This window comes from Pinus tabuliformis, chromosome 3_2, assembly GCF_031772625.1.
Source record: "Pinus tabuliformis cultivar Carrire ecotype Pingquan chromosome 3_2, CPIR1, whole genome shotgun sequence".
NCBI lineage: Eukaryota > Viridiplantae > Streptophyta > Pinopsida > Pinales > Pinaceae > Pinus > Pinus tabuliformis.
Genome location: NC_142302.1, coordinates 39,037,671 through 39,058,837, shown reverse-complemented (window position 1 = coordinate 39,058,837; position 21,167 = coordinate 39,037,671). Strand labels below are relative to the sequence as shown.

Genomic DNA, 21,167 nt, shown 5'->3' with positions numbered 1-21,167 from the left:
CCTAAAGAAGAGCATAGGCTTCAGCTTAATTATTTGTCTCATGCCCAATGCTCCAAGAAAAAATGTGTTCTGGAATTCCTCTTGGGCTGAAGAGAACCCCTCTCATTCCTGCCACCCAACCCTTTCAGGGGTTTTACCGCATATATCTTATGTCAATTTGTGAATTTGTTGTTTTCATACGATCCCATGATAAAGCACATTTTCCCAAAAGATTCATAATAAATGAACTCTTCTACCAAGATGACCAAATGAACCAAAGACTTGCACTAGCTAAAACAAGGTTGTTATACTAATGAGTTAACATAGACTTTAACCTATTTTAAATCATTTAAAAAAAACATATAATCACTTTTAATTTAATATTATATACATGGGGGAAGGAAGCATGACGACTATGGTTTTTTTGGTCTACGGATATCCTTCCTTTATCTATGATTTCAAGGTTGTGTCGCATTCCTGCTGATTGTGCGCATGGAGTGGCAAATACACACCAAAGCTTTTGTTGCATGCGGATTGGCTTACATCAATGCCTCTGCATACGATGGAGAGAACCCATATTTTCAATGTCATCCACCCGACCATCAAGGGAGAAAGTTGTATATTAATTTTTTGGGTATGTTTTCTTGGGTTGATACCCTATTCTTTTCTATCCTCTATTATGTTTTATTTTATTGGATTGGCTAGATGGGAGTGTCGACAATATTTAGAAAGGTTGAATACAAAATGGGATATCTTCCCGACCCCTGTTCACCTATTTTTGTTATTTCCAACTTGCTTTGCTTCATTGAGCCTAGAGGCTCATTTTATAGCCCAGTATGAGGGGATGTGTAAGTTTGTCCATCCGTCCATGCCCCTTTAAAATAAAATTAAAAATTAAAAATTATGTTCTAAATAAAAAATTATTGTTGGCTATAATTAAAAAAAAAAAATGAATATGATGTAAAGTAATTTGAAGTAAAAAATGTGTGAATCATATGTTTAAATCTTATACTTTTCAAAAATATTTCAACACGGGATTTAAATAAACTATTTGAAGATCTATGTTAACTAATTTGTGTCGATGTCAACTTCATATATATCTATATATAGAAGAAAAAAAAAATTATGGTTAAATTTTTTATTTGGTCTTATATATACTCTATTTAGCATTCAAAAATACAATTTAAACAATGAAAAATAACACATTGTATTTTGCACTCTAAAAAACTAATTTGATCCCTCTCGGGTCATGTGGATCCGTACTTAAGATGGATCTATGTTGGTGGATAATGGAGGCGGGAGTGGATCGGCCTCTCGAGGATGCTTGAGTGCACTCGGGATTTCAGGTTCCTCTCCATTTACTATGGTCGGAGAATCCAACCACTGAGACAAAGTTGGTCCTGGAAAATAATTTCCATATCTATATATATATATATATATATATATATATATATATATATATATCAGAGGGCAGACACAAACCCTTTGGATCATATGCTCAGACTTTGTCTTCTCACTTATGCAGACCATTGAGGACAAATATGGATTTCCTTATACATTATAATGTCTACATGATGGTGGGAAATTTCTCTAAGACACATTATATCTCAAAGACTACAACATAACAAGGAACTCAACCATTATTTTGAATTCAAGATTGTGTGGGGATGCACATGGTGCAAAGTTTTCAAAAGGAGCCTTTGTATCATTTAAGGAAGTAGTACAAGGGAAGTTCTTTGAAGTACAAGGGAAAAAAATTGATCCTATAGATCTGAGCCAAAATATTCTAGGACCATACATTTTGGATAAGACAGAGCAAGCTCCATCAATGAAGATCAAAAACTCATAGTTATATTCTCTCTTTTCTACTCTTTAGTCAATCTTTTTTGCTCTTCGGTTAAGGGCCATTATATGAAAATTCAATGGTTTCTGGTCTAAACCAGATGCATTATTTCAATGGGGGTTCACCACTTGGACACCAGAATGTGACATTTTTCTATGTTCTAAAGTATTTTTCATATTTCAATTTGAAACAGAAAAGGACTTGGATTTTGTTCAAAATGAAGCACCATGGTTTTGGGGTAGAGCTAGTTTATCTATCACTTCATGGTTCCCTGGTTTTGATGCCACATCTATGATGTTCACAAGCATGCCTATATGGATTAGGCTTCCTAACCTACCTCTCCCTTTCTGGCATCACAAAGTTCTTGAACACATAGGAAATACATTGGGCATGTTTATAAAAATGGATTAGAGAATGGCCTCTTCACCTTCGCCAGAATTTGTGTCGAGGCTGACCTTAGTAAGGGGTTACTAAACCACATAACAATGAAACATGAAGATTTTCAGTGGCCCCAAGTTCTATATTATGATAACATGACATTTTGATGTCAATTATTTTTTCAAACAGGTCACCTGCAGGACACATGTCCACTGGCTAAGAAGATACCAAAAAAGAAAAAAAAGAAAAAGACAGATAAATAGGCCAAGAGGATGGAATATTTCTAAGCCTTTCCCTCCAAATGATGAAGAGGAAGTAAATAAAGAGAACCAAAAATGTCAATCAAGATCGATGTTAAAATGGATGGGGACAACACGGTTCAATTTGGGGTCGACACTCTTATTCAGAAGCATTTTTTACCAGATTGACTTCATACTACGATTTTACATTAGATAAACTTGACAAACAAAGTGGAATGCATGATGGGCACAAAATGTGTCCATATATCAGAAAGCTCAAACTCAGACAAAGAGCATACTTTTGAGTCTTCTATGAGTGCCTTGGCTCTGGTTCTAGTGGATCACAAAGATGGGGTTTGGATCCAGGTCCAAAAAAAGAAAGGGAAGATGGGTGTCTCCATCATTTGATTCTTCCCATTTGTATATTATTTTTATTTATCGGCCTTTAGTTTTTTTCTTCCTCTTTATGGCCTTTGGCCACTTTTCTGAATGCTTTTCAGCGTATGTAATGACAATTTTTTTCACAAAAGGATCTGGGAAAATCCTTTTAGAATGCACGTCTTTAGTGTGTATATATAAGATGTATTTTCTTGTGAACGTGAATGAAAATACAGGTTTCTTTTCTCAAAAAATAAATAATATATACATGAAAAATACATTATTTTCTTAGCATAGCATCATAACCATGCAAGAATCCTATGTTATTGGAGACTTGGAAAAAAATAATATGAAGCGAATTATAGCTCTTAATGATTGAAGATTTTGAAGATAAGAATAAAATAAAAAAAATTCATAAATGGCTTCGGCCCGCAGGCAATCCAACTTCCCCTGATGTGTAGAGTAAATTACTAGTTTACAACCGATACTCCATGTGGAATTTTTCCTAGAACTATTTTTTCCGAAGAAATCACTACATAGATATCCTTGTCCGTTGGTCATGGATATATGTTCATGGGAAATAAAAAGCAAAGATAACACTCATAAATTAATCAAATAGCATATCTTTGAAAAGTGTAGGAAAGGGTAAATTGAGGTGATTTTAGATGATAGTTGTAATCTTACTTATAGATGAAATGGCCTTTTCACCAGAATCTATCGACTCCCCCACTTATCACTTATCTATGTTTGCATTTTTTAAATATATTTTATTGTGTCTAATTTTGTCGAGCCTATAGTTGTATTATTTTTTGCAAAATGTACGAGCATAGATCTATCTTAAATATGGATCTAACATGAGTGGAGAGCAATCCAATTTTTCACTTGTAAATTTTTTTATTAACAGACATTATTTAAATGTTTTGTATATTTATCTATTTTTATATATATATATATATATATATTTATTTATTTTTTTGGGCCGAGATGAGAAAAATTTCAACTTTGATGACGAAGGGATAGCGTTACACATTATGTTGGGCTGTAGAATGAGCCTCTCAACTCAATGAGAGGGTAGCAGGTTAGAAGTAATTTTTGAGACTCCTGTAATGATCTCTTTCAAATATCTTTGAACTAAATGTAAGAATTTCCTGAGTTTCTTGGTGTGACTGAGGGCAAACTTAATGCCATAATTACTCATTCTTCTCAAAAATAAAAGGTCATTTCATCCATTAGTTAGACTACAGGTAAGATGACATGTTATTTGAAGATAAGAAAAGTGTGTTAAACGTTTTATGAAAAACTAATTAAAAATTTATTAAATAAGACTTAAAAATAATGTAATAAAATGTTATAATAGATGGTTAAGTATTGATATAATTTAAATTTTAAATAAATATGAAAGAGTTTTTTTTATGAAAGCATGTTCTCATTTTTAACGTTAATTAAAATGATACAAATATATGATAGTTATGTGTCAATTATTCTCATGAGAAAATATGGTCGTGAGCTTATTGTGGAGCTTTCAAGCAAACATATCATCATAAATGAGATTGCTCATATTGATCATTTATTAAAAAATAATTTTCCAAGAGAATGATGGCACCTTGATTTTCACTGGATTACTTGAATTTGACGATGTATGATCAATTCCAAAAACTTTTTGAGTGACCTTCACCAATTTTTCATCTAATTTTTATACAATCGAGTGGTTTGAGGATATGTAGCGATGGATAATTGGATTAGGAATAAAGAGACAGTGATGATACTTTATTAAGAATATCAATGAATACTAGTGTGTACTAAATATGTGATGTCTATGTTGTTTCCATGTCGGTCTACCATGTGAAGTCCATGTCACCTCCTACTACGCAATAAAGACAAAATAATAGTATATGAAATGCATGTGGGCTAGAAGGAACTTATTTTCTTCAATTTTCACCAATTGGGGCAAATGAATTGTTTCATCTCTATGCATAAATGGTAGGTTTGAAATTTAGAAAGGGAACTCTTTATTGTCTCTCACATCAATTGTTTTTCTAATATTGTTACTAAAATAATCTTGCTTGTTTATGTGGACAATTATTATGTTACTTGACATATAACCTATAGAAGCAAAATTGGGCAAGGTCAAGTTTAAACTTATTGTAAGAGGATAAGAGGTCATATATCAAGAGGGGGTATACCATAGAACAACTTGAACCGTGCTAGAAAATGCATGCCAAAACCATAAGAATAAATAAAATGAAACATTAAGGTATGATACTGATCACAGAAAGCAAGGCTATGTTGAAAAATGCATGAAATTTAGGAATTGTATTAAACAACAAAATACTTTTGGCATGGGAATGTTGAATAAAGGCTTCCCACAAACACCCTTCAAAACATATAAATCTTGAAATTTTCCTAACACCCTATCCCTATTGTGACTTGGTAAACATTCACTCTTGTTCCCCTTGAATAGATTTTTTACAAATCCAATGAATAAGATGCTTATGATGGATGTCCACTTTGACCATCTATGTAATATTTATAAATATCTATTTCCAACTAAAAACATAGTAATAAGGAATATAGACTCTGTATGCTTTCAAATAATGTATCATGTCATGTACTTTGCACCTAGTGGTATGAGTTTCTCTATTGAAAAGTTACACTATGTGATTAACTAAATATAAAACTTATGGTGGTAGTATTGTACGTCTTCTAATAGTCACTTACACTATGTGATTAACTAAATATAAAACTTATGGTGGTAGTATTGTACATCTTCTAATAGTCACTTGGGACAAAGAATATTCCTAGGCTATTATCCATTATGATATTAACGAACACCAACATAATACACTAATGGAGGGCTAGGTAAGCCTTATTTTCATGGTTATCTTTTCAAGGCAAGCCTTATTTTCATGGTTACCTTTTCCATGTCAACAACACGCATAAAATACAAACTATTAAATTGTGTTATTTATACAAACTACTGTAATGGATATTTATATAGACTAAGACTATTGAATTGTGTTTTGTTTTGTTTTTGTTTTTTTTTTTTTTTTAGTGTGGTTCACAAACACCCTGGTTAGTGAGTGGTCGCTACGTCCATGGAAAAATCTGGGCTAATTGCCCCTCGGCATACTGGCAAGACCTAACCCCAAGGGCTTTGGGCAGATTTGACCCTGTGACCTCCTGATGGCGAGGCGCGGTTTTTGACCAACTGAGCTAACCCTTGGGGCTTTTGAATTGTGTTATTTATAATTAATTCCTTAAAAAATTGATGTGGTGAAGAATAAAAAATACACTAATTATAGATATAATTATTCTAAAATAATTACATCTATGAAATTTTATGATGTTGATAATGTAAATAAAAAAATATTGTGAAAATGTACAATTCTATAATGAAAAAAGGCATTGGACAATTAAATGTTGTGGGTTCAAAAGAAAAAAATTGTCATCTTTGTGACACTAGGAGGGTTGAATATGAAAAACATTGTTTCTTAAAATGCCATGAGTGCACACATATTAATCAAATTTTATATTATTTGGCACAATATAAACCTACCTAACCTTTATTAAAACTATGGTGATTTACACATTTCAACAAATCGAGCCGCCGAAGACTGAAGACCTAGCCGCCGACTGCCTCTGGCCGCAGGCCAGCCTCGGCCTCCCTCGCTGCAAGAGAGGAGCTTTGACTCCCTGTACTGGCCTTCACGTTGAAACAGAGGTCATTGCAACTGGAATATTGGTAAAATCTGCCGGTTTGAAAGATTGGAAAGACTGGGCTGTTGGGGACAAGCCAGTGCGGCCCCGCGGATGCAGAGGACCCCATGGAATCCAGCGGGGGCTCTGCCCCTCCTCTCAACCCACCTCCGGAGATTTCTGCATTCAAAGCATTAATAGCCGCAAGCTTGAAACGCCCTCCCACGGCTAGCCAGCAGAAGTTCGTCAAGAAACTTGGATCGATCCCTACGGTTGCCCTTCCTGAAGAAGAAACATGCAAGGCAGCACTGAACCTTGCGGAAAGAGGATTAATAGGCCAGTTTACGGGCCTCTGGCCTTCTCCAAAATCGGTCGAGAACTGGACCCAAAGAAACTGGTCTCCTCTGATTAAAGACGGAGTCAAGAGCTATTTTGTTGGCAAAGGGTTCTTCGTATTTGTCTTTGAGAACCCGGAAGATAGAAGTCTCATCTTCAGAAATGGCCCTTACTTCATGGGACCACAAGGCCTGTATTTAAACAAATGGTCTCCGGACTTTGACCCCTCTCCAAATGTCCCCTCCGCCATCCCGGTGTGGGTGAGACTCCCCCATTTGCCCCTGCACTGTTGGAATCAAAAAACCTTTCAGATCATTGGTAATGCGCTCGGAAAATACATAGACCAGGCAGCAAGGAAAGACCAGTACACATGCGCCCAAATCTGTGTAGAGGTTGATCTAGAAGAGGGTTTGCCTGAAGCAATAAAGCTCTCTGTCGCTGGGTGGACTCACATCCAGGAACTGGATTACGAACAACTCCCTTTCAAATGCAGACACTACCACGAGCACGGCCATTTTGTGAAACATTGCAAGAAAAAAGCAGAAGACCAAACAGACAAAACAAATGAGGACCAATGGACGGTAGTTCGAAAGACTGCTCATCAAAAAAAAGGAAATGGAAAAGGGCATAACTCCGGAGATCCAGGCAGCTCCAAGAGCAACCAAGAAAGGGATGCAACTCCGAATGACATTGAAAAAGACTAGACCGACAATCAAGAAATGGATGCAACCCTGAATGACACTGAAAAAGATCAGACCTCCATAGCAGGTACGACACAGGAAAAAAAGGCAGATACAGAAGATCCACCATTAAACCAAGAAGGGGGAGAAGCTACACAGGCTGAGGTATTGCAAGGTAGCCCCTCTAATCCATCTTATGCAGAAGTAACAAGAAAAAAACCAGTAGATAGTGCGGGTTCTTCAGAGGATGAAGCCTTTGAACGCCCCTCTAGAAGAGCAGGAAGGAAATCCCGCAAAGAAATAAGGGAAGAGGAAGCTGAGAGACTCAAAGTCCAAGGCAGCCAGGCCACCATAGAAATGTCCATTGGAAGAAACACCAGACCAAGGCCTTCAAAGGGAGGCCCTACTCCCCCTCTCAAGTAAATCATGAAGCTCGTCTCTTGGAACTGTAGAGGATTGGGGAACGCCTCCAAAGCTGAAGCAGTCATGGATCTCCTAAAAATAGAACCCACAGATATTCTCATGCTCCAAGAGACGAAGATAGAAGCCCGAGCGCTTCTAGACATCAGCAAGTCAAAGTGGAAGAAAAGTGCAGGCAAAGCAGTAAACTCAAGGGGCTCCTCCGGAGGGCTGGCAACCCTCTGGTCAGAAGACTCTTTTTTACTCAAAAAATCTCATGAAACTCAGCACTGGATATTCACGGAGCTAACACAATGTGCAAGTAAGTTGTCTTTCTCGCTATTTAATCTTTATGTTCCTGTTACTTATACTGAAAAAAGAGAATGCTGGACCTCTCTCTCAGCATTTTTAGACCAGCATACCCCAAGCAACATAATTCTAGTAGGTGACCTCAATATAGTACTGAAATCAAAAGAGAAAAGGGGCGGCTCCAACAACAGAGACCCTATGCTGGCCTTTGTGGAAGAGCTAGCGCAGCAATGGGACCTATTAGACTTCAAGCCCATTCGCGGTCTTTATACCTGGTCCAACAACAGATCTGGGACAGAACATATCTCTGCTCGATTGGACCGATTTTTGGTACAAGGTTCCCTGATTATGGATAAAAAGATAATCAAAACAAAAATTTTACCCAAGTTAGCTTCTGACCACAAGCCGATCCAGCTGCTCCTTGAAGATGAAGAAGATCTAGGTCCTCTACCATTCCGCTTCAGCCCTTTATGGATTGAGAGAGAAGGATTTTTTGAAACTGTTAAAGAAGCCTGGGCCAAGTCATTCTCAGGGTCCCCAAGCTTTGTTTGGGAACAAAAACTGAAAGCCACAAAACAAGCGTTGAAGGAGTGGATAAGGAAACCAGTCCCTACTCCAATCAGCATAAGGAAAGAGGCAGTATACACATTGGAGACTTTACAAACGGAATTGGAGAGCAAAGAGATCACAGCTGAACTCCTGGAACAAGAAATTAAGGCTCAAGCTGCTACATATCGATCATTCAGAAAAGAAGAAGAATACTGGCGAATCAAATCCAGGAGTCTGTGGTTAAAGGCAGGCGACCGGAACACCTCCTTCTTCCACAGACAATATAGAGCTCGGCTGAACAGGAATCACATCTATGAAATAAGGACAACAGAGGGCCATGTCAGCAAAGGCTTTACCCAAGTCAAAGCTGCTGCAGACAACCATTTTAAAAATCTTTTTAGTGATGGAGCACAGGCTTCCGAGGGGGAAATAGCAGAATTCCTCTCCAATATCCCTCATCTAATCAGTCCAGAAGAAAACGCTGCCCTCACCAGAGAAGTAACAGAGGAGGAAATTATAAAAATTATATGGTCCATGGAATCAGATAAGGCACCGGGCCCAGACGGATTTACGATACACTTCTACAAAGTATGCTGGAACATAATCAAAAGAGATCTCCAAAAAATGATAAAGGGCTTCATGAGAAAAGCTAAGATCAGTGGAGGAACCAACTCTATGTATCTAGCACTTATCCCCAAAGAATCTAATCCAGAAACATTCTCCAGATTCAGACCCATATCTCTGTGTAATGCATCCTATAAAATTCTGGAAAAATTGTTGGCAAGCAGGATCAAGCCCTTGCTCAAGAAGTTGATCTCTAGTCCACAAGGCAGCTTCGTGGAGGGCAGACACATTCTCGACAATGTCATCCAAGTCCAGGAGACAATCCACACCAGCATGAAGCGAAATGAGAAAGGTATGTTGATTAAATTAGACATGGCAAATGCGTTTGATAGAGTCAATCGCTCTTTTCTCATTAAGGTACTCCTCACCTTTGGTTTCTCGCCTCATTTTGTTCAGCTTATTAATGCTTGCATAAATAACCCCTGGATCGCCCCCCTGGTCAATGGTCGCCCCTCCAATTTCTTCCAAGCCCGGAGAGGCATCAGGCAGGGATGCCCCCTTCCCCTTTCCTGTACATTTTAATGGCAGATACCCTCAGCAGAAAACTCACAGCTGAAAGAATTCTTGGCACTCTCCCTGGTCTCAAATCCTCCTCAGATGCAGTACCCCTGAACCATGCTCTCTTTGCTGATGACTCACTTCTCCTCGGAGGTGCGTCCCCCAGAATCGCCAAAGGCTTCGATTCAGTCTTGAAAAGCTATTGCAGGGTCATAGGTGCTCTCATCAACGAAAGAAAGAGCGAAATTTATAGTTGGAACACAGGTCAACAAGAGACCAACAGCATCGCGGCAGTTCTAGGATTTAGAGGTCGTGCCAACTGGGATCAAATTAAATATCTTGGCCTTCCAATTATCAATGGTGCCAACAGGAGAACGCTTTGGACAGAGATAATATGCAAATTAAATCAAAGATAGAAGCGATGGGAGGCTATTGGCTAACCAAAGGAGGAAAAACTATCATAATTAAGACCCAGCTATCTGCGCTCCCAATCTATCAAGCCGCCTTCTTGCTGGCCCCCAGGAATGTCACGGAGCAGATTTCAAAACTGTTAAGGGATTTCTTATGGCAAGGCGGGAGAGGGAATGAAAACAAAATGCACTTAGTAAGCTGGGAACTGGTCAGACGGCCGACAGCAGAGGGGGGTCTTCAAATCCGAGATCCCTCCCTTGTAAATCTGGCTATGGGTGGGAAACTACTCTGGAAAATGGTCCATGAACCCAATCATCAGACCAGCATCACGTTGATGTCCAAATACGCCCAAAATTCTACATACAGAAGCGTGCAATTCGATTCCTCTGCTAATAGCACGCAGGTATGGAAGCTTTGCTGTAAAAGCAGCAAATTCTTTAACCAAAACCTGTACAGAGTGCCTGGAAACGGCAAACGAATCAATATGTGGCATGATAGAATAATGGGGAACGACCCATTGGAAGAAAATGAAGATATAGTGGATGTCAGAGAGTGGTTGTTGCGTGCAGGCAAAACCAGACTCTATGATATTTCGAATTGGGACAGCAGAGGTGAATGGGCCGGTTGGGATCTCAATGGTATCCCTGATTGGCTAATACCACAAAAAAACCGTCTTATCGATTTGCTGGAAGGATCCTCTCCTGAACATCGCCACACAAGAGACAGTTGGGCTTGGGGAACGACTGGAACATATACTACAGCAGCAGGATATAAAGCACTCCAGAGTTCAAGGAACAGCAGTCACGCACCGACCTTCTAGAAGTCAGTTTGGGACAACCTAGCCCTTCCCAAAGTGAACTTCTTCTTCTGGACGTTGGTGCACAACAAACTACTCAGTGGAGACAATCTAGAGAAAAGGAATATTGCAGGACCTCATAGGTGCGAGTTATGCAAAAGCTACTCTGAAACAGCCTAGCACTTATTCCTTGAGTGCAAATTTTCCAAGGAAGTATGGGAGCACGCTCTTTTGGACCTGCAGATTCCAGCCTTCCCCCAGAATACAGTAGCGGAACTGTTTGCCTCCTGGAATAATATCTACCCCCACAGCATCCCCACCAAATCTTTTTGGAAAAAAATTTGGACAGCAATTCCAAAATTCGTTTGTTGGCAGATATGGTTGGCTCGAAATGATCAAATTTTCAATGGAAATAGATACACTCCTCTACAAGTTGCAGCCAAAGCTAAAGCATTACTCTTGGAAGCAGCCCAACAATAGTTTCATAAAGAAGATCCACTGCTCCTTCCTGAAGAAAGGAGATGGCTTCACCCGCTTGAGCCTTCTCCTCGTAAGCTTCATCTCGCCCCTCAAACAGTTAATCCAAAGTGGAGAATAAGAGAAACTGAGGAAAGTTTCACAAATTGGTGGAAATCCAAAAAACTCACCACCATCTTTTTTGACGGAGCCTCCAAAGGAAATCCTGGGAACGCTGGCGCTGGTGGGGTCATTTACTCTTCGGATGGCACCTCAAGAGACAGCTTCTATTGGGGACTAGGCCAGAAATCCAATAATCAGGCAGAGATCTATGGACTCCTCAAAGCTTGTCAAATAGCAAGAGAAAAGGGAGTTAAAGACCTCCAAGTTTTCGGTGATTCAGAGATCCTTATCAAAAAATTAAATGTTGAGGATCTTTTCAACAATGCAAGCCTCAATAAACTGCTGGGAAGACTGAAAAGAATCCTCCAAGACTTCACCTCCTATAAATTCTATCACATCCTTAGAAATCTGAATGGCGAAGCGGATCAATTGGCGAACAAAGGATGCCCGCTCATGAAAGGACAGCTGTTTATCAATGATGAAAACTTCTACCAAATTCCCTGAAAAGTCTGTAACTCACAAGCAGAATATGCTGGCTGCTTTCTTTGTAAACGGGGCTACCTCGGCAAAGACCCCATCTCTCTCATTCAAATAAATAAAATCTTACACCCGTTTCAGTTTAAAAAAAAAAAAAAAAAAACTATGGTGATTTAGGAATTCTTCTTTCAAAGTTTTTCTAATTTAAAAATAAAATTACAAAGCAAACCAAATAATCCTTATCTATCTCTAGATTAGATAAAGCAAATTTATTTTCAAAGAATGTTAACCATCACCATCATCAATAATTTACATGTTGATAGTTGTAACATTTTTTTAATTATTGTTCAATTGGATGTATCTTGGGTGGTTGGGAGAAATGTTGTTATCCTTCCCACTGAATTTCAATTCGTAATGTGACATATTGAGGTCATAATGAGTGTATCTTTCTAATGGCTTTGAGCCTTATTATTTGAGAGTTCTTTAAGGATCAAAACATATATATTTCTCATATAGAATATAAAAATATCTATTTATAGAAAAAACATTTTTTATTATTATCATAAATATATCTTTTTTTATCAATTTTAATATTAATTTGCTTTTCCAATTAAGGAGAAATATTGTTATCCTCCCCACCCAGATTCAATTCCCACATGTAATATGTTGAGAACATAATGAGTGTATCCTTGGAATGGCTCAAGCCTTATTGCTTAAGAATCCCTCGAGGATCAAAACATGCATATTCCTCACTTATAATATAAAGATATATCTTCATAGAAAAAACATTTTATTATTATTATTATTATATAGTTATTGGTTTTAATTTATATTTTCTTTCCCAATTAACAATATCAAAGCATTTTATTTAATTAATCTTACATATATATAACACGAAATTTTTAAAAACTATTTACAAAATCTAGTTCATTTAATTGCAAAAAATATTTTTATATAATGTGAAAAAATTTTAAATTATTTATAAAATTAAATTCAATTAATTGTAAGATTAATTTAATCAGGGTAGCAATTTAATTGGTGGTCGAAGTGATGTGAAATTGTGTAAACTAAGATATCCAAGGTTCAATCCCCAGAACTAACCCGGTCCATGATTTTCTTTTAAGAAAATAATTTCTCAAAAAACAAATTTATGTACTTTGTAAATATATGGCATGACTTTATAAATGTCGTATATAATAAACTTTTATTTTTAGAATAAAGTTGAATTTATTTATTTTCTGCCAAATAAAAAGGTGTTTGGTAAGCGTCGTGCACTTTTCACTAGTCACAATCATATCTACGGAGATCAACGCCCAATATTCAATTGCACCCCCACACCCCCATGTCCTCCACAGTTAATGGAGATGGGGTCCCAATGGATGGTTTCCATGAAACCAGAAAAGTTGACGTGTCACACATTGGTGAATTGCACAACCCCCCGCAAACCACCTCTGGTTTATGTTACCCTTTCCACCAAATTTAGCTTTTCTACCAGTTTAAAACTTTGACCAACTATACTTTTCACCATTCTTTTTCTCGATAACCACTTGAAATAATCCCATTGTTTGTCAATGGATGTGTCATTTAATTCATCTCAATTCATGTATATCTACTATAAAATTTGCTCCTGCTACCTATTTCGTTCAGATATTTCAAATTTTATTTCACCTCCTTTACTATTTGCAGTGAACCTAAGCAGAGGATTGTGCTTAATCGAAGAAATCACTTGCAGAGATTTCAGCGCTTTTTACCCAGGTAATCCAACTTCTTGTGTATCTAACATTTTCTTTCAGAATGAGCACTCAAAAAGGGAAGTGGAAGTCTCAGACTAAAAACCAAATGTCATCCATAGTTCCTAGAATCGATGAATTACCTTTGATAGATTTAGATGCCAAAATTGTAGAAACTAATTTGAGTTTGATCTATATGAACAACATACTTGGGCCTTTCAGAAATTCCAGGATGAAAACTATGAGTTTAACCTATGGGAGTCTATGTTACCACAGACACCTCACTTCCCTGAATTTGTGACTTGGTGTGTAGATAGGTATTTTCCCAGTGAAAAAAAAATTATAGCCAGGAATGGTCAACCCTTGTTTTACATAACCCCCGCGTCTATCCTTCAAGATTTTCAGATAAATATTCCAATTTCCCTACATGTATTTTCAATTCAAGCCTTGTTGGAAATTTATCAAAAACTCACATATCAACAGAGAGCTTTCATTTTTGAGTCTTTTCTACTAGAAGGAGCTGAATTGCCTCGTCATAATCCACCCTACTCATATACCATGTTCCTGAGATGTCTAAGCAAATTATTTCAATGCTTTGTTGCCCATTGGGATATGAAAGTGATGAACTAGTTGATGAGGTAATTTTAGGTTTTTTATCAGTTTTTGCATCTGGAAACAAACCTGTTATTTTATTTAATTTCAGTTAGTTCATCTCTGATAGCATCCATGAATAGTTTTTAAAATTTGGAATTGAGAGTGCCGTTAGATATCAATCTATATTGCTTTACTTGTTCCCACATCATCATCAAGAGATATTTAGAATGCCACTACAAAAGCAGGACATGCAGGGTAAGCAGAATTTTGTCATTCATTGGACTTCACTAGTTAGGAAGAATTTAGAGGAATTCTCTTTTATTGATTTTTTTAATCAATTCTTGCAAGTTTCACTTTGTCTTCTCAACAACGATGTAGTTCCAAGGATTTCAACTGAAATCAAAAGAATTTTACAATTGAATGAACAAACCAAAGTCGGAGATTGGTATTTGTACCAAAATTATAATGAGATCTGAGTTTACGGTTGTGAGATGCCACCATATAAATTGCTAGTATTTCTCCCAATTCAAGGTTTTTCCCTTGAGTTCATAAGACAAAGTTTAAATGTTGATGAAATTCATTTTATCTCAAGAAATCAAAAAGCTTTATTCACACTCAAGGCTCAAGTTGGACATTTCGTTGTTTATACTAGAGCTACTGATAAAGGGGTAAATTATTTGTTAGCACAGATGAAGTTCAAGTTGAGTTTAAATTGGCCTTATGACCCAATAAAGAGAATTTCATCACTAAGGTTTGAGCAAAATTATGCTCCTTACATTCATATCACAAAATCAAAAATTGAGTAGTTTGCCAATAGGGAAAATTGGGAAGAAAATACCTTACAGGAAATAGAGGAAGAACAGCTACCAGACCAACCAGCAAGACCTAATGTTTTAGATACTCCTCATCAAAAGGAAAAGGAGTTGAAAAGTTCAAGTGAAAGTTTATCTTCTCCTACTTCAAGATCAGAACCTAGAGGATTTAGAGTTTTCAAAAGAAGGAAAACTAAATAAATAGAGGAAGAGGTATTTGAAACCAGGTCAACCAGAATCTTTGAAAAACCAGTGATGGTATCAAGTGAGATTTTTTTTGGATTACAAAAAATTGAATCAACATTATATTCTCCATCTGAAACTCCTTGTTCTAGCAATTAGGGCATATTCACTAAGTTTATGGAAATGAATAAGAAAAATGAAGCTCTAAAATATGCCACTTATACACAATTTTAGAAGCAAACTTCATCTACCCATAATGTATTGTTGTCTGCATTAGATCCTATCAAAGGATAGTTTCAGTTAGCTTTCCCAAAGCCACAGGTTCCAGTTCCAAAGTTTGTGTATGATTATAAAACTTCACAGCTCTCTTTTGATGCAAAGTAAATCAAATAGATTAGCATAAACGAACTAGTGAATTAATCTATTCTACTTTTACAAGTTCTGCTATGAAAGTGTCTAAATTACAACCCTCTTTAAACCACACAATCTTTGAACTTAAGATGGAAAGGATGTCATCCCTTGCCAAGGATACTGAGATTAAATCTTTAGAATATGTTGTTATTAAAATGGGTTTGGATTTAGAGGATATCGATTGCACATGAAGTCATTCAGAATAAAGATCCTAACATCTAGGCCTTGAGAAAAAGACTGAAAATGACTACTATAGAGAATCCCCAAGCTCAAGAAGTAGGAGAATTGGAGAAAGAAAAGGAATACTTATTATCCATCTCAATTGAACAAAATTTACAAATATAGAACATGGAGTCAGAGATGGAGAAGTTGTTAAAAGAGAAATAATAAGTTGGCAGCATAGTGATTCCAGCAATGGAGACAGCTTCAGCAGCAGATGATACTACATAAATTTTGGCTGAAGCATTATATTCTCTTTCCCTAAAGAATTTTGAAATTGAAAAATTAAAAGAAAATTTGGATAGAGCAGAACTGAATAAAATCAAGTCAGATAATGCTTTAATAGCCGATATATAGAGAAATTTTAATTTGCAAAAAAAACTAGAGCATTATTTGAGTATTTCTAACAGTGTTTAGTGTTTGACACAAGCCAAAGAACAAATATGGATGGAGATCATGTCTTTTGTATCTGACATTTGGTCTTCTATTGAGATTATTGTACAGCGAGAGGAATTGTTAAAAAGGGCAAAAGAATCCATTGATGAAATCAAAATAGAACTGGGAAACAAACCTAGGTAGGAAAGCCAAATCATTAAAGCTCTAAACACAAAGTCCAGAGAAGAGCTTGAAGAATTGGGAATTGAAGATAGAACAAAATCAGTAATTGAGACCAAAAAAGTTTTAATGAAGAAAACCCTAATGCTAAAGACAAAGGAGAAATGTGAAAATTTACAAGTACAAATTAATAAATTCTACAGGAAAATTTCTATTCTACAGCAAAGAGGTCTTCCATCCTTCAAGAATTCAGAAGGCCAAATGATTATAGATGAGCGATATCAAATATTTTTGAACAGGGAAGTGAGGGACATATCAAAATTTGTTGGAATCAAGGGAGAAATCAATGGTCAAAGTATACTTCAGATGTTAATTGATGATCTTTTAATTTGCTACGAAGTCAAACATTTATTCATAGTAAAACCTTCTTTTGAGAATTATATTAAGGTAGATGAATCATATAGACACATGATTGGTCTCGGTTACCCAATAGATAAAGAGTGGAAGAAATTAGTTAAAGTAGTAGGATAAGTTAAACTTCTCAGTGCAGCATATCAGCAATTGTTGAATTTAGGCTTTTGTGATACATAATGAATTAAGAAAAGTCTTTCGGTAGAAATCACATAACAGAATTTTTTGGCTGATGTGTTTCAAACCAACAAGTGTGGTTCATCATCAGGACCAAATGAAGAGGTAGGTCATGGCAAAGGCTAAATAGAGAGCAATGTAGAGACCATAATTTCAAATAACGGCTATATTTGAACAATAATATTTGAAATGCATCGGCCAAAAATTTATGTTATGTGCTTTCTACCAAAATACTTTTCTTAATATCAGTAATTGATTAGAGCCATTGAGGGTTTCGAGCAACAAAAATAGAGAAATTTCAAATGCATCGAACCCAGATGCAACAATCAAGCACAGTTGGTGATTTTTTTGGAGCATATTCTCTATTCTTAGTTAAAGTTGTTTAAACATTATCCATTTTTTTCGATAAAGAATTATTTTTGATATAAATCCTTTGCAGGATAAGACATTTTGTATAACTCTATATATATTTATTTTCGATGATGAAAAAGGGTTGATACCTAGAGAAAATATTTGTAATACTTTCGACTTGAGGATAATCAAAAGGTTATGGTTTCTACCTATGACAACATTTGTGTACTTGTGAGTGTTTCTAGTGTCGATTTCATAATATGTTTCTACATATATTTGAGGTAGTATAGGACATTGGGAAGGGCTAGGTTGAGTATCAACTTCCCTGACGTCCCTCTACAATTTTATTTTCTATACTGAGTAAAATATTGAACAATTTGTTTAATTGGTCACCCATAAATCATTAAATTGTTGCTTCTATGCTATATTTAAATGTATTTTTTTCACTATAAACTTTCATCTATATGTTTCTTCTCATCTTAGATGATTAGATATTTAGGTAGGATGTTTAATCTTCTAAGTTGTTCTTAATTCTTCTTTCAAAAAACTTATAAGGATTGTATGTTGTTATTATGGAACACCAACACTTTAAATGATCCTAAGGAATAAGGCTTATACGCATAAAGAAGTATTTGGATCTTTGGATCTTCCATTCCATACATACCCCTCACAATTGATGCTTTTGGACAATTCTTTAGTTGAGGATTGCCTGCAAAGATACAACATCAGATAGGCATCATTGCTGGGGAACAAGTTTTGAAGTTATTTTTCCTTGGGACAACGATTGAACTTTCCTCCTAATGGTGAATAAGAGGTTTGTAGGCTAAAATTCTTCACCTGGCATACTCCATCAGTTAGAAACCTGACTCACAAAAGACATACTAGATCTCATTCTAATTTTGAATTATTTGCACAATTGTCAAATCTAGAGAGACTTGTTCAAATTTCTTCTCTCAGACGCAGACTTGAAGCCTCATCTTCTTTTTTTCCGCCAAATTCAGTTCCACAGTTTGATCAACCAGAACAGATCCCAATACCTATTGATTTGTCTGTTTTACCTCCAAAAGTCTTAGATCTTATTTTTAAGGGAATAGATCTACAAACTACTCTAGTGGTTGACCAACTTGACTCATTTGAACTTCCTTTGTCACTTTTAGAAGCATTTGATACAGAAATTGGACTTGATTTAAAACTACCTGAACTTAAACCAGGAGATTTTATCCTCTGTTATTCATACCATACTTTTGTTTCTTATCATCCTGAAGAGGAAATGAAAGTTTACTCTAATCCTGTTGGATCTGGAGATCGACAGATAATCATTCCTGAGATCAAAAAAATAATTATCCATCCTCAATCTCCAAAGAAGCCCATAACCCTAAAGCAGTAGTCTCCAAAAAATCTTCATCTCCTAAGCAGCATGTTTCTTCTATTCCAAAACAAACCATGGTTGGAATCCAACCAATTGTGAATGTTAGATATGCTCCTTTGAGATTACCAGGTGTTCTTAATGCTTTTCCTTATGGATATTTGTAGCACTTACCTTAAGTCCAAGGGAGAAATTGGAATAATTATAGAAGATCATTTGTCAGCCTTTTTAGATTTTCCAGATAATCTTAGCATTGAACATCAAGATGTATACATGAGATTATTTGTGAAATCATTAGAAGGGGATGCCAGGATATGGTTCAGATAGTTGCAACTAGATTCAATTCATAACTGGAGGGCATTAACAAACATCTTCATTAATCAATGGGGAATTAAAAAGGATCTTGTCTACTATTTGACTAATTTTGAGACTATTAAAAAAATATCGGTGAGTCTGTTTTTTATTTTATTAAAAGGTTTAACATAATCTACTATAAAATGCCACTATACGTTAACCCATCAGCCACTTCTACTAAAGTGAGATTTGCTAAATCTTTTGATGATGACTTTACATTGATGTTAAGAGAAATAAAGTTAGCTACCATAGTAGATATTCAGATAGATGCAATTGAGGTTGAAACCAACAAAGAAGCATCGGGGAAGTTGAGACCAAAGGCTGAGAAAGAAGAGAGAAATTTTAGGTCAAAGGCAGAAGTTGGTTCTGTTGTAGCAGCTACAACCACCCTCCAAAATTTTTCCTTAGCTTTGTTTTGGATCCTCCCTTCCAACCTTCACAACAGCTTGCCTTGCTTCATCAAGTTCATAAGCTTCAGTGTCTTTCTTGCACAAAGGCAGCCTGTCGATCATAGCTTGATCCATTCCCCTCACAGGTTGTTCACCCGGACTTGGTCCAGCTGCAGGCTGAGCAGCTTCCCTAAGAAAATTATGCATTTTTGGAGGGAAACCAGCCTTCCCTCCAGAAATTGTGTAATCTTGTCTGGCAGCCTGTTGGGCTCCAAGATTGCACAATCCTTCCAGTCAACACTCCCAGTAGGAATTGTGCAATTTTCCCCAGCAGGGCTGCTCAGCCCAGAATTTGCGCAAATCTGGGTAGCAGTCAGCTGCTCTACCCAGAAATTGCACAAATCTCCTGGGCAGCTAGCCCAGCTCCCAACCAGAAATGTGCATTTTTCTCCAGTAGTCGAGCAGTCTCTTGCATGTGCAGTTGAGTTGACCGGTTCCCCTTGGGACTGAGAAAAACTAACTTGCATGCATGGGCTACTTCTCCCAAGGAAGCATGCAAAGGCATCCCTTGTTTCAAGGATCTATGTTTAGCAGTTGGAGGTTACATGCAAGGATCATTTCAAAAACCTCCCACCAAGTGTTGCTTCCCTAGATTTGTGGCATGCGTGTCACAACCTCGATGTTATCAAAACTCATAAATAGACACTGCAGAGCTCATTCCTCACATCAACCTTGTAGCTCTGACATCCCACATCACATCTAGGAGCAGTCAGCACATTCAACTCAGTTGTTTTGGGGTAAGCTTGCTTCCCATGCCTTATGTTGCATTTTTGTCGCTTTTCATGTTTTTGCTTGTATGAGTATTGTTTTCTTGATTTCTTTTAACATTTGTTGTTGTTTACATGTATATTAGCTTGTCCTAGCATTGTTTGAGTTTTCGTCAACATCTCACTATTGTCGCATGCATGAAACTGTTTTCTGCGAACGGTCGTCGATTCGGTGACTCGCCTCACCCACATGCATGTCATTCCATTTTCTGAATCTTTCATTCACCATTTTCATGCATGATCATTCACTTATTCTTCCACTCAGTATCAGCATGCATTCGTACTCACATTCACTTTCAGTTTCCCGTCGGCAAGTCTGGCCAACCTCGGCCCTGACTCTGCCTCACCAAGACATCATTACGCAATCCTAAGAGGGAAGGCTTTGCCTTCCTCCCAAGAAATGTGCATTTCTACCCAGTAGCTATTCCCCAGGCCTGTTTTACGCAATCCTGAGGGACAGTGACTGCTGACCAAGAAAATTGCGCAATGTAGTCACTAAGCCTACAACCATTGCCAGCTGAGATTGCACATTGCATAATCCCAGTAGTCAGCAGCCAGACTGGACTGTTTCTTATGCAGTTTTAGCAGTCAGTCAGTCTCCCAGCAGCCTAGACTAT

The 21,167-nt window shown here is 36.9% G+C and overlaps 1 protein-coding gene across 1 annotated transcript; it reads left to right on the top strand.

Moving 5' to 3' along the window:
* Positions 1 to 10,329: 10,329 nt before the first annotated feature.
* On the top strand, positions 10,330 to 11,139 carry LOC149179713 (uncharacterized). Its single transcript, XM_089413628.1, has one exon. The coding sequence runs from the start codon at positions 10,330 to 10,332 to the stop codon at positions 11,137 to 11,139; it is 810 nt and encodes a 269-aa protein (XP_089269754.1).
* Positions 11,140 to 21,167: the final 10,028 nt, after the last annotated feature.